Here is a 13126-nt window from a genome sequence, read left to right as displayed (position 1 = left end):
AAGAGGGCCGTTACGTCTTTTCAGGTGACTGGTGAAAATCACCACCAGCTTTGATGTCGTCATGTTATGCGCAGTAGGTGATGCGCAGTGCAAAACAAGGGAATTACCTTAAGTTTTAGTGACACTCGTTGCCGGCGCCATCGTTTTGATTAAGCTGATCTTTCTTAACAGACTGTGCTTGTAATAGAGTGATTTTCGCTAGAGATTGAAAATTGCTTTATCAGCGAATACATGAAAAGAATTATAACCGTGATCGTTTCGCTGCCTTTAGATTGAGTCGTCACAAAGCAATTAAGACTTAGTGTAAAGGGAATAATTTCAATGTTTTGCTTTAAAAGAGTGCAACTTGTTTTTCTCAAGGGGGAAAAGTCGGTGGAAACTCGGAGGAGCTCGAAACATCTGTAGGACCCTCGAATTAGTAGTCATATGCCATGCACTCTACAGAGGTGGCTTACTTACACAGGTGTCCATTTAAAGCGGGTTGAATTTTGAGACAATATAAGGGCTCTTGCCAGTGTTAAAGGAAACTGTCCATAAAACAACGAGAGAGATGTCCGTATTCAGGTGGTGTCTGTGAAGTGGGGGTTCGACTTAAACACGATATATCTTTTATTTTCAGGTGGTTTTTACCCAACTGGATTTGTTGATGGCATTCGCCAACTCTACAGCACCCGTGAAAGATGGTTTGCACCCTTTCCATGGTGGGAAAAGTTTCGATTAAGCCTTGATAACAATTTTACCAGACTCAAAATAGTGAGCAGAAAGAAGGAAAGGGGAACAAAGACTGATGAAACTGTTACTATGAAAGATATCTTCAAACCCCACGAAGAATGCGCTCATCCTAAGACGGTCTTAGTTGAAGGGAGGCCAGGTATAGGAAAGACCACATTCTGTAATAAACTTGCTTACGATTGGGCAGCGAACAAACAAGAAAATCCTTCAGGAAGTTTTTTTCCAAACTTCCAAGCTGTTTTACTGCTTAAATGCCGAGAAATAGAGTCTTGCCTTTCGGAGGCTACCGAAGGACAACCTCTCCCTCGATCTGAAAAAGAGAGACTGAACGAAATCTTCAAGTCTGTCCTTTGGGGCGCCATTGATGACCAGCTTCTTCCTCGAGATTGCACAAAAGAAGATAAGGAAGAATTCTTCAAATTCATTCGCTGTAATCAGCCCGAAATTTTACTGATACTTGACGGATTGGATGAGTTGCCTGCCAATTTGTTTGCAGCGTTTAAGGAAGTCATTCAAGGAAGAGTGCTACCAAAGTGTCACATTGTAGCTACAGCACGACAAGAGGTTGGGATGGAGGTGCGTGAGTGCTGCGATACCTTGCTAGAAATTGAAGGTTTCACCAAAGCAGACGCCCGAGAGTTCATTTTCAGGTATTTCAAAGCGGAACCGCATTTGGCCCAGAAGCTTATTAACAAACTAGAGTCTGACGAAAACCTCCAACAGTTGACAGAAAGTCCTTTAAACACTGTACTTCTTTGTCTTCTTTGTGAGGACTCTCATGGTATTTTTGCAGAAAGTGGTACACAGCTGTATCTAGAAATGGTAGAGTGTGTTCTTAGAAGATATAGGAAAAAGAAAGGATTAACATTACCAAACACCAAAGACGAAGACCTCACTAAAGTATACAAGACTCAACTAAGACAGCTTGGCTCCATCGCCTGGAACGGTCTGCTTCATAATAACCTGTCCCTCGAAGAAGGCGAGTTTAAAAATTGCTCAGAAGAATTACCTGAATTCGGCTTCTTGTCCGTTGAGTGTAGCCCTAAAAAAGTGAGACCATCTCTGAACTATTGCTTTTTACATAAAACATTTCAGGAACTGTTTGCGGCATTTCACCTCTGTTGCCAGGTTCTAGACAACGAAATTTGTCCAGAAACCTTAATTGCCGACGACAGATATTTTAAAAAGCTTAAACAGGTGCTTTTGTTCACATGCGGCATGCTAGCTTCGCAATCGGAAGAAGCGATAAAGGCTTTCGTTTCGTGTATTGCTAAGCAAGTAAAGGATGAAGATAGGTTCTCAGTTGCCTTGGAATGCATTAAAGAATGTAAAAACGAAAACAGTTGTACCCTTCATCTGCTCTTAGCTCGTACTCTTGGCTCGCTTCTTCAAATATCACAGTTGGATTTGTCAGACAACAAACTTGGTACTGGTGACTGTACTGCACTGGCGGAAGCAATCAAACACAATTCAACAATAACACAGTTGGATTTGTCAGACAACAAACTTGGTACTGGTGACTGTACTGCACTGGCGGAAGCAATCAAACACAATTCAACAATAACACAGTTGGATTTGTCACGCAATGAACTAAGCACTGGTGACTGTACTGCACTGGCGGAAGCAATCAAACACAATTCAACAATAACACAGTTGGATTTGTCAGTGAATGTACTTGGTACTGGTGACTGTACTGCACTGGCGGAAGCAATCAAACACAATTCAACAATAACACAGTTGAATTTTTTTGGGAATGGACTTGGTACTGGTGACTGTACTGCACTGGCGGAAGCAATCAAACACAATTCAACAATAACACAGATGAATTTGTCATCCAATAGACTTGGTACTGGTGACTGTACTGCACTGGCGGAAGCAATCAAACACAATTCAACAATAACACAACTGAATTTGTCATGGAATAGACTTGGTACTGGTGACTGTACTGCACTGGCGGAAGCAATCAAACACAATTCAACAATAACACGGTTGGATTTGTCATCCAATAGACTTGGTACTGGTGACTGTACTGCACTGGTGGAAGCAATCAAACACAATTCAACAATAACACAGTTGGATTTGTCAGACAATGAACTTGGTGCTAGTGACTGTACTGCACTGGCAGAGACAATCAAACACAATTCAACAATAACACAGTTGGATTTGTCAGTGAATGGACTTGGTACTGGTGACTGTACTGCACTGGCGGAAGCAATCAAACACAATTCAACAATAACACAGTTGGATTTAACAGGCACCAAACTTGGTACCGGTGACTGTACTGCACTGGAGGAAGCAATCAAACACAATTCAACAATAACACAGTTGAATTTGTCATGGAACTACCTTGGTACTGGTGACTGTACAGCACTGGCGGAAGCAATCAAACACAATTCAACAATAACACAGTTGGATTTGTCAGGCATTGGACTTGGTACTGGGGACTGTACTGCACTGGCGGAAGCAATCAAACACAATTCAACAATAACACAGTTGAATTTGACAGACAATGACCTTTTTATTGGTGACTCCACTGCACTGGCGGAAGCAATCAAACACAATTCAACAATAACACAGTTGGATTTGTCACGCAATGAACTTAGCACTGGTGACTGTACTGCACTGGCGGAAGTAATCAAACACAATTCAACAATAACACAGTTGAATTTGTCATGGAATGGACTTGGTACTGGTGACTGTACTGCACTGGCGGAAGCAATCAAACACAATTCAACAATAACACAGTTGGATTTAACAGGCACCAAACTTGGTACTGGTGACTGTACTGCACTGGCGGAAGCAATCAAACACAATTCAACAATAACACAGTTGAATTTGTCATACAACAAACTTGGTACTGGTGACTGTACTGCACTGGCGGAAGCAATCAAACACAATTCAACAATAACACAGTTGGATTTGTCAGTGAATGGACTTGGTACTGGTGACTGTACTGCACTGGCGGAAACAATCAAACACAATTCAACAATAACACAGTTGGATTTGTCAGACAACAAACTTGGTACTGGTGACTGTACTGCACTGGCGCAAGCAATCAAACACAATTCAACAGTAACACAGTTGGATTTGTCAGACAACAAACTTGGTACTGGTGACTGTACTGCACTGGCGGAAGCAATCAAACACAATTCAACAATCACACAGTTCAATTTTTAATAATTTTTATTTAATGTTACTCGGCTTTTTTAATATTTTACTCTTGTGGTAGCAATAACACGGAAATTAAAACCGTATTTCTAGTATAAAAGTGTCGAATCCTGAAACGGATTTCAACAAGACTCTGTGGGAGCGTATATTTGGGCGTGGTTGTACTAAGCGTACCGTATTTCCTCCATTAAACGCCATTTTCCTCGAATAAACGCTGCCTCATGATGGGTGGTTTATTTCAATAAGAGACTCACTAGACTGTATGATTGGTGCATTTCGATCGTCTCGTCAAAGAAATGTCACACATCAAATACACATTGTTCACGAAAGCCCCATACCAAAACCTCACATATTGATTCGTACATTTTGATATGTAAGACAAGATCATCAAGATAAACGTCTCAAAACAGCTGTATCTTATCCACACTTTTCCCACATACGTGACTTTAGCACTTACGAGCAAAGACGCACGTGAATCTATTAAAATGCTCCTTTAGTACCGACAATAGGCCAATTCCTTTTAAGTTCATTCACCAATTCCTAAATGTATTTGTCATCTTTCTTTTAATCTTTCTAGGCTGCAAGTAACAACATTTTTGCGCAACATCTCCTTTCGCTCTCGACCTCAGAACAATTCAGCATCGCTCAAAGTCTTATTGCGACGAAAACCCGTTATAGTACGAATATTTTTAAGAGTTTTCATCTACGGACTTCAAACTTCCAAATTTAGATGAGGTAAAAATACTGAACATTCAGATTAATGTTTGAGATCGTAAAAGTGGGATAAAGTACCTTGCTAGCGGAGCTTTCTTTCCAACATGCCTCTTACCCTGTACAGAAGTTCGCATGGCTGACATTCGCCTCGCTTCTCCTTTTTACTTGCCTTGTTTACGTTAGCACGTATTGCGTGCCTATTGCAAGTTTGCTTCAAAACAAGCCATCTCGATTACTCTATTTTGGGCACGCCCAAATAACAAGAGATGTAATATATCATCTGTAATAACACCAAAGAAAATTTCTTATGGGAGCCCGAGAAAATGAATGTCAAATTTCACAAAATTACATCTTCATATGAAAGAGAGACAGAGATTTACCTGTGTTTTCACAATTATTTTGAAATTTGACATTTATTTTCTCGGACTCTCAGGAGAAATGTTCTTTGGTGTTATTACAGATGACTAATTACATCTTTAGGCCTTAAAAAATGTCGAAAAGAATGCAATATTCTTTAAACTATTCTAGTACAAGGTTTTTGTCCACTGAGAATAAAAATTACTCAATTTCCTAGTGGATTCCGTCTTAAAGTTTGCAAAAGGTCTTGCATGATTTTTTTTCCCACAGGGCGGCTTAACCCTTTAAGCTCTAAGAGTGACCAGTGTCAAATTTCTCTTTGTAATATCACTCCTTTATAAAACAAAGTGGTCATGGGAATTGAGGACATGATCACACAAAATGAATCTAATTGATACTTCAACGGATTCTATTGAAAACGTATAAAGATAACAAATGAGAATTTGAATTTTGATATTAGGGTTTAAAGGGTTAACCTATATTTTTTTCATTTCAAATTTTCTGTTAGGGAAGCGAAATTGATCTTTTTAATGTGACATATAATGCACTGGTTAATAGGTTCCTCTGTAAACTTTTTAAAAACAAGAATGACGCCGGAGTTTTTTTCCCGGTAATGTGGTGACCTGTTTATATCCAAAGGTTGTCAAAGCTTAGCTACCTTATTTTAAGAGACCCACACTTGTTGACCACCTTTAATGAGGGGGGAAGGTACATAATAGGGAGGAGGGAGAAAATGAAATGTTGGGAGTAGGGAGATTACAATGAGAAGGTAATTTTATGGCTTTTCTTTAACTTGCGTCATGACAAGGCCGGATGGGGGGACAGAGAAAATGGCGTACACTACAATCCCCTTAGGTCTCCTGGGACTCCCTTGGTCGCAAAGAAAGCATGGGATCAAACTTTGACGCATCTCAGGCTACCAGGTTTAAAACTTGGTGACGATCGCAACACACAACTCCTGCACTTAGTTGTAAAGGAAGTTCTCTGTCCTTCAGAGCTTCGCTCTAACTAATAGCTGGTCCTTAAAGGATTTTCCCTTACGATATGATATTCCTTAAAGATTTCTCTTAGCCTTCGTTATTTTTGTATAAGGGGGATTTTCCCACAGTATTTTCTTCAGTCTAAGTAAAGCCGCTATTTTGTAACAAAAGGTAGTGGTTTTTTACGTGCAGATTTGTTGCTGTGTTGAAGGGCTGTTTTCCTGTCGGCGAGTTTTAACTCAGAGAGGTACTTTCTCGCAATAGGTACCGGGTTAGCTTCCTTTTACCTGGCGATTTTCGAAATCTTTGATAGTTTCCTTAGAAGTGGTTTGAGCATGAGAGGAACAGACCTTAGACGCATGAGCGCTTCTCCTTTAATGAAGCATTTCTTCACGCCTGGTGGTTGCCACGAGTACGTGAAAGGCTTCTGTACGTTGGCTCATGGGCCCCTGGTTGGTTTATGAATTTGATAGTATTTGCCTTTTCCACAATTTTAGCCCTTTATTTTGTCTAGGTTCCATAGGGAAAACACATCGTCAATATATCTTTTCCAAAACAGCGGTTCAATTAGCCTGGGTGCCCAGAGACTTTTTATGTGCGGTTTGTGGTTTGGTAAAGCCGTTTAAAGTGACCCGCGTGAAAAGCTTTTTTTCTCGCGGCTTCGCCTATAGTGCCTTCTGCCTTCGGCCAAAGATCTGTTGGCCTGCAGCGACACGGAAGCATCCCGCCGCACCCGAGAAAAATCCTCTGGTGACCAGGGTGCGGTTCAATACAACTCTGTCTTAATATCTGGTCTTCTATTCTGAGATGTTAGCAAAAGCAACGGCCATCTTTGTTCCCATGGCTGTTCCATGGGTCTGTAGGTAGTTGCCACCGCAAAATTGGAATGAGTTTTCGTTATATAAGATAAAGTATTTCTCTTAGATACCTGGTAGGTACCCCGGGGGCTGTGGGGGGTACTCTCGGGAATTTTTGGTCAGCGTGAGCCGCCCGGTTCTTAAAACCCTGACCCTATTTCACACTAAAAAAATGTTATTTCCCACACCCATTTAGACTAGAGCTCAAACCTGATTTCTGAAAATCCATTTCGAATTCGCTTATTGCTCTTTCTTTCTGATTCATTTGGAGTTGAAACGACAAATACATCTACATCTACATTTAATTAAGTTGGTAAAATCTGTTACAGACGTTGCACCAACTATTAAAAGAAACGATCAGAAAATATATACAATGCTCGGATAAAAAATTAACAAATAAAATCTGATAATACATACACAAAAATAAGGAATCATAATATAGGGCAAAAAGTATGAAAGTAAAAAAACGTTTGGTAATTCGTAGCTACAATCGGCGACAAAATGAGTTGAGACACTTCGCCCAAAACTGGGCTTTTTTACGTTTTATTAACTTCAAAGGGAGGAAATATAGCTTTCCTCCCCCATCCCCTCCATGCAATGTTGTGCCCTTGTTCTAGCTACCTGTAGAAAACAACAAACACCCCAACTTTGAATACAGGGGACAGGGGAGGGGTGCAGATTCTTTTGTTCTCCGAAATTACCCTATTTAAGTACAATGTCTGAACAATTTTGTCGCCGATTGTAGGTAGGGGAGTAATTTGAGTTAAAGACAGCCAAGGAGTTTGACTCAACTATCAATCCGCGGGTAGCTTTAGCATAGCCTTATGGTCCATACGTTCATACACTCCCGTAGTTTCCTCGAAAACCACACCCAATTCCCAGTGGAGGATCCAGGGGAGGCCCTCCCCCCCCCCCCACCACCCTGATCCCCCTCCCTTTATCTAAGGGTCTGGATGACCGGGCTCCCCCTTATCTCAAGGGCTGGATCTGGCACTGATTCCAGACCAAAATGGGCAAAATCTATACCCGTTTAAGACTGAAACGGCGCAAAAACCTTACCCTGGGGCGGAACATACCTATATGGCTTATATAAAGGAGTACTCCCCCGGGGTGGGTGTATGGGCTTTCCCTCCATAAAATCTTCGTATGCATACATATGGTGGTTAGGCCTTCTTCGTGTGGTACAAGCTCTGAAGGTCATTATACTTCCTTTACCACTAAGTGCAGGAGTTATGTGTTGCCCGCCGTTAATTTTTAAACCAAGTTTAGGGAGGAGGGAGAAATTGCCCCAAAAAGTAGGGAGGAGGGAGATTTACCGTCCTGTACCTCCCCCCTGTTTAATAACCCCTTCACTTCATCAGTTGAGGGAACATGGTGAAAAATTAACCCTATATTATTTTCTGTGAAGTATGTTTTCGTTCATCTCCATTAAGGGATAATGAATACTACTCAGGTTAGCCAGCAGAGATCAGATTGACATGCTTACTCGTTGCTCTCTGGTCAGTGCAAACTACAACTTCTGTTGGAACATGCACTGCATGCAATGGCAGATAAGGTGGTCTTATTCCAATCATATTTGCCATCAATGCCCTGCATCTGTGGGAATTGTTTTTCACCAAAGCCTTGAGTTGAATAATGGAGTATTTTTTTCTCAAGCAGCAAAGTGACAAGGTAAATACGCACAGTATATAATATAGTGTGTGCCACTCTTCACAGATGATTAGGTTGGGTAAATCACTACTTATACTCAACCAACCCCTAGGGAGAGAGAAAGCACCACATTGGAACCTTGATATAACGAAGGGCAAAGGGACTGGCAGAATACGTTTACTCTAACGAGGTCTCGTTATTTCGCAGTTGTTCGGTATATTTTAAACAATTATTGGATGAGGTTGAGCATGATATCATGAATTATCAAAACCGAGGTCTGTGTTATCTGCCGAAACCGACAATACAGACACGAGGTTTTGATAATTCATGATATCATGCGAAAACCGAATTCAATAATTGTTTTATTATACATTTTTTAAACAATAGGCAAAAGAAGACATTCATCTGTTGAAAAATGGCTTTATTTCAAAACTAAGGTGAAAGTGACACTGATAAGCTTAACCAAGATCATTTAAAGTGACAAGGTAAATACCCACAGAATATACAGTATGTGCTACTCTTCATTGATGATTAGGTTGGGTAAATCACTAGTTATACTCAACCATCCCCTTGGGAGAGAGAAAGCACTACATTGGAACCTTGATATAACGAAGGGCAAAGGGACCGGCAGAATATGTTTACTATAACGAGGTCTCGTTATTTCGCAGTTGTTTCGGTACATTTTGCTATTTATTGGAGCGTAAATACCTTCCATTATTAATCTACCGTCGACTTGGTTATATAGTGGTTCGTCATATTGAAGTTGCACTTCACTGGTGTAGCTTCTTTGACTGTCATCAACGCAAGGAAGAAGAATGTTTATTTGTTTCACCACACATCTCCGACCATATCACACAAATGATTTACTCTGAAATGAAGATAAAAAATTATATTTGGTGACAGCGAAGCCTGAACTAGAAACCAGTAAACAATATCACTGTGGAAAAGTTTGAACAATTGATTTACTGACTGGGTTAATTTCATGCTTACATCACTTATCACTTGCATGTAAAACTACCGGGGATTCGCGTGATTACCGTCTTTTCTGAAAGCTTGTGAGAGAACCCATCAGAAATAAAGCCCAATAATTGATCTTCAAAATCATACGAATAAAAAAGTATACAAATAAAACGAAACGAGCACTTGAACATATCGCCCTTGAGATAATTTAGTTTTCGACGAACATGCAGCGTCCGACGGTACTTTCAAACACGAAAAAAAAAACATGTACTTAGCACCACCTTACCTTTACGCAAACTCCTTCCCAGTCTTAAGGTGACATTGTAGCAAATCATCTGTGACATTGCTTGGATAAGATCTTCCTGAGGCACGGGAAAAAGGCAAAATCATTTGCCGAACTAAAGTCCTTCTTAGTTTTTGTGCGTCCGCCATGAGCATTTTGAGCAATGAATTTGATTGGTCGCAAATAATAGCCACGTGACAGCTGCGCAACATTTTTCTTCCAGCAAACATACATCAACGACTTCTTTATTGTCAAAATAAAATAAATATTGCTAAATACGTTTTCCAGTACGCATGTAGTCATCAAATAGGACAAGGAAAAAAGTAAAAGAATAAAACAATAGAGAAAGGATACAAGTTGATACATGTACTGTTCGCAACTGGCCACCCATCCGGTTTCCAACCCTGTTCCTTCAGGGCTTTTTAACTTGAGTAGCACACTTAGTTTCGCCTCTCACGTAGAAGCAGAGTTTTCTTACATAACTTGTGCTCAACACCGAGTTTTTGCGAGGGGTTGCGAGATACGTATTTCTAGTTTTATCCCGAAGCGCATGCGTGTATGCTGTTGTTATTGGAGCGCCCACAAACCATAAGCCTGATAAATGGGAAAAGTAGTCTAATATAAAGAAGATTTTTCGTCAAGTTCATTAAGTGCAAAAATTCGGTGGAGTCTAGGGGGGTGATAGTTGGCCACTATCTGATCCCTGCTTGACGACTCCTGCGATGGTGTATCACTGGGGTACGGGGAAAAGTCTACCAGTAGATGAGTAGTCATGGGTGATTCCGCTCCGGGCCCTACTGGTTGACAGGGGGGTGCTCAGAGATCTCCTCGGAGAACTCAACCACGGTCTCAGTGGTAAAATAGGGAAAGACACTGCGCTGACACTCACTGCGGTGAGGCAAAAAGTCCTAGCTGTTGCTAGGCAAAGAACAGCCACCGAGCACCCCCCGACAAGGATTTTTGCTCTTTTTATTACGGCTGTGGCTATTCCTGTGGGACCCGTACACCAACTTGTATTTGCTGTTCATACGGGATTAAGTCTTTTCTTGAAATTGCTATGAAATTTCTGCTCAACAAATGTTATGAAAGTGTACGTCTCTTCAATTAATGCCATTTTTTAAGGAAAAATTCAGTGATAGTTTGAAACGAACAATATTTCAGCGTGACAAGATCGAGCGGGAATCGAACCCGGGATATAGTGTCTGCAGATGACCACCTAAACCACTATACCACGGAACATTCGTTGCTGAAAAGCGCTTTGATTACGAGTTATATAGCAACAACCCTAACCCTAAAAAGAAGCTTATCGTTTCGAGTCAGTGCTTAATCAATATAGTCAGAATCCAGTATGAATAGCAAATACACGTCGGTGTACGGGTCCTGTACGAATAGTCAATTACCAATAAATGGTGGAGGTCGATAAGGTACTAAAACTAGTTAATAAAGAAGTTATTTCTCGAAGTTGTTTGTTTTCTTACATGAAACTCTCTTAGATGAGTCCAAGTTTTTGGTCTGAGATAATTTTCAACATATAGTGCCATACCAAGACAGGGGCGGATCTAGGGGGAGGGTGTAGGGGGTGTGCACCCCCCCCACCCCCGAGATGACCTGCGGTTTTCTAATACAACTGGTATTCTGCAAAAAAAAAACTATGTGGTTTATTGATGTTGAAGTAGAGCAAGAGACGAGTGCACCCCCTCCTAAAAAAATCTTGGATCCGCCCCTGCAGGACCTAAATTTTAGGACGCCACCATCGAAATTTTGTGCGGAGAATAACTTTACAATCACCTCCAGCACCTTTTACCTTTTCGAAAGACGATATTATTATTATTATTATTATTATTATTCATCTCAGTATTTATTTGGGTGAATATTATTTTTATTAAAAACAGCAAAGTAACTAAATAAGTTCAAATGAATTGATATTTTGTTTACAGCTGCACCATCTGTTATTTTACCATAACTGAGCGAATTCTCGCGAAGAAAAAGAGGTATAAGTACAGACCATGGAAAATTGTTGTCGATTTATTAATTATAAAATAACTAAGAAAGTACGCGCGCTCTGATTGGCTGAGAGGTGTGTTTGCATGACAGTGTGTTAACGTGGTTTTGACGCGGTGAGGGTAAAAGGTGCAATGAGTTTGCCGAGTGGCATGTGGCATGACTTGCAGAATGACATAATTATGCGGAATTTAATTTATGGAAAATGGCGCAAAGAAATAAATTTAACAGGAAAGTATGCGTGCGTCTCTGCCGCGCCTTTTTTGGCGCCAATTTGAAGGAGCAATCGCTTTGCCGGTCCATTTATTACTGCTTTTAAAGCAAGGCTCTAATTGAAACACAGCTCATGCACCAAATAGGGTCACTCTTTATCGTAACGCTAGAGGGTAAAAAACGCTCGCTGAACGTGAAGTCGGGCTAGCTACAATTCTAGGGATTTTTAATACGGTGAACGAATCAGATCATATTCCAGACTACATGAACGCCTCCAGTCTAGCATTAATCCGTAATCCACAAATCGAGGGAAGCGGCGAACTGCTCTCTGTCTCCTTTCGGCCTTTCGGCGCCTCTTCGCACCGTTGTTTGTGTGAGTGTCATCCTCGGAGACCCAGGGGCAGTTACTCGGGTCGATAAAATGTTCGAGGTGAAAGTTTACTGTGAAATCGAGACGAGCCCCTGGGCACTTACTCTTACCGAACCAGTTCCAGAAGCGTTTGAATTGCCTGCTTCTGATTGGCCAGAAAAAATTTTTTTCTGGCCAATCAGCGAAGAGAAGCTGCCGGGTGACTCTCGTGTTTTCTTACACGACGTAGTTTTCCAAATCAATGGCCATAGTTGCGTAGCGCGTTCAACGGGGAAAGTTTCTCGACGCAAGTTTCAGAGCAAAATGTTAACAATCCGCAAAATTGCAACCTTTAGCACGGCTACAAGAAACAAACACTCTCCGATGAACTTTTAGGGCGGATCTTTCTGATACGATACGCGATGCATGACTTTCACTTTCCACACCTTCATTTGCACACATTGTCTAGTATACAACACCAAGCTTACATTTTAGATGTCCATGTTCGTTGCACGACTTCTGAAACTTTCTACAGTGTGAAAATTTCCGTTGAACGGGCCACGCAACTACGTCGATTGATCGTGGGAATTGCTGGCTTGATGCAGTGCACGCACCTTATAATAATAACCTTTATTTATTACCCTTGGCGATAAGAATTACGGTAATATTACAATAAAAATTCAAAACACTACATATTATATATACATATCAAATTAAGTTAAGATTAGCACCTCTAGGAATAAATGATTGTTTGTGCCTAACAGTGCGTGATACAGGTTTTCTGAGGTGCGCTGGGTTAGTCTTACAAGGTCTTAGATTATGGCCATGATCCACTGGCTTTTCTAAAAAACGTTTACAAGGA

The 13126-nt window shown here is 40.9% G+C and overlaps 2 protein-coding genes across 5 annotated transcripts in view; one reads left to right on the top strand and one right to left on the bottom strand.

Moving 5' to 3' along the window:
* The window catches only part of LOC140950079 (uncharacterized), a 28840-nt gene extending 24840 nt beyond the window's left edge, over window positions 1-4000 (top strand). For all 3 annotated transcript variants that reach the window (XM_073399263.1, XM_073399270.1, XM_073399255.1), the window contains one exon: window positions 620-4000. In XM_073399263.1, coding sequence (XP_073255364.1) covers window positions 620-3909 — 3290 coding nt within the window. In that variant the 3' untranslated portion in view covers window positions 3910-4000. The remainder of the gene's footprint in view (window positions 1-619) is intronic.
* LOC140950249 (T-complex protein 1 subunit theta-like) overlaps window positions 1-13126 on the bottom strand; it is a 123011-nt gene that overhangs the window by 87357 nt on the left and 22528 nt on the right. The window lies entirely within an intron of this gene.

This window comes from Porites lutea, chromosome 1, assembly GCF_958299795.1.
Source record: "Porites lutea chromosome 1, jaPorLute2.1, whole genome shotgun sequence".
NCBI classification, from domain to species: domain Eukaryota; kingdom Metazoa; phylum Cnidaria; class Anthozoa; order Scleractinia; family Poritidae; genus Porites; species Porites lutea.
This window is presented reverse-complemented; position numbering and strand designations above follow the sequence as displayed.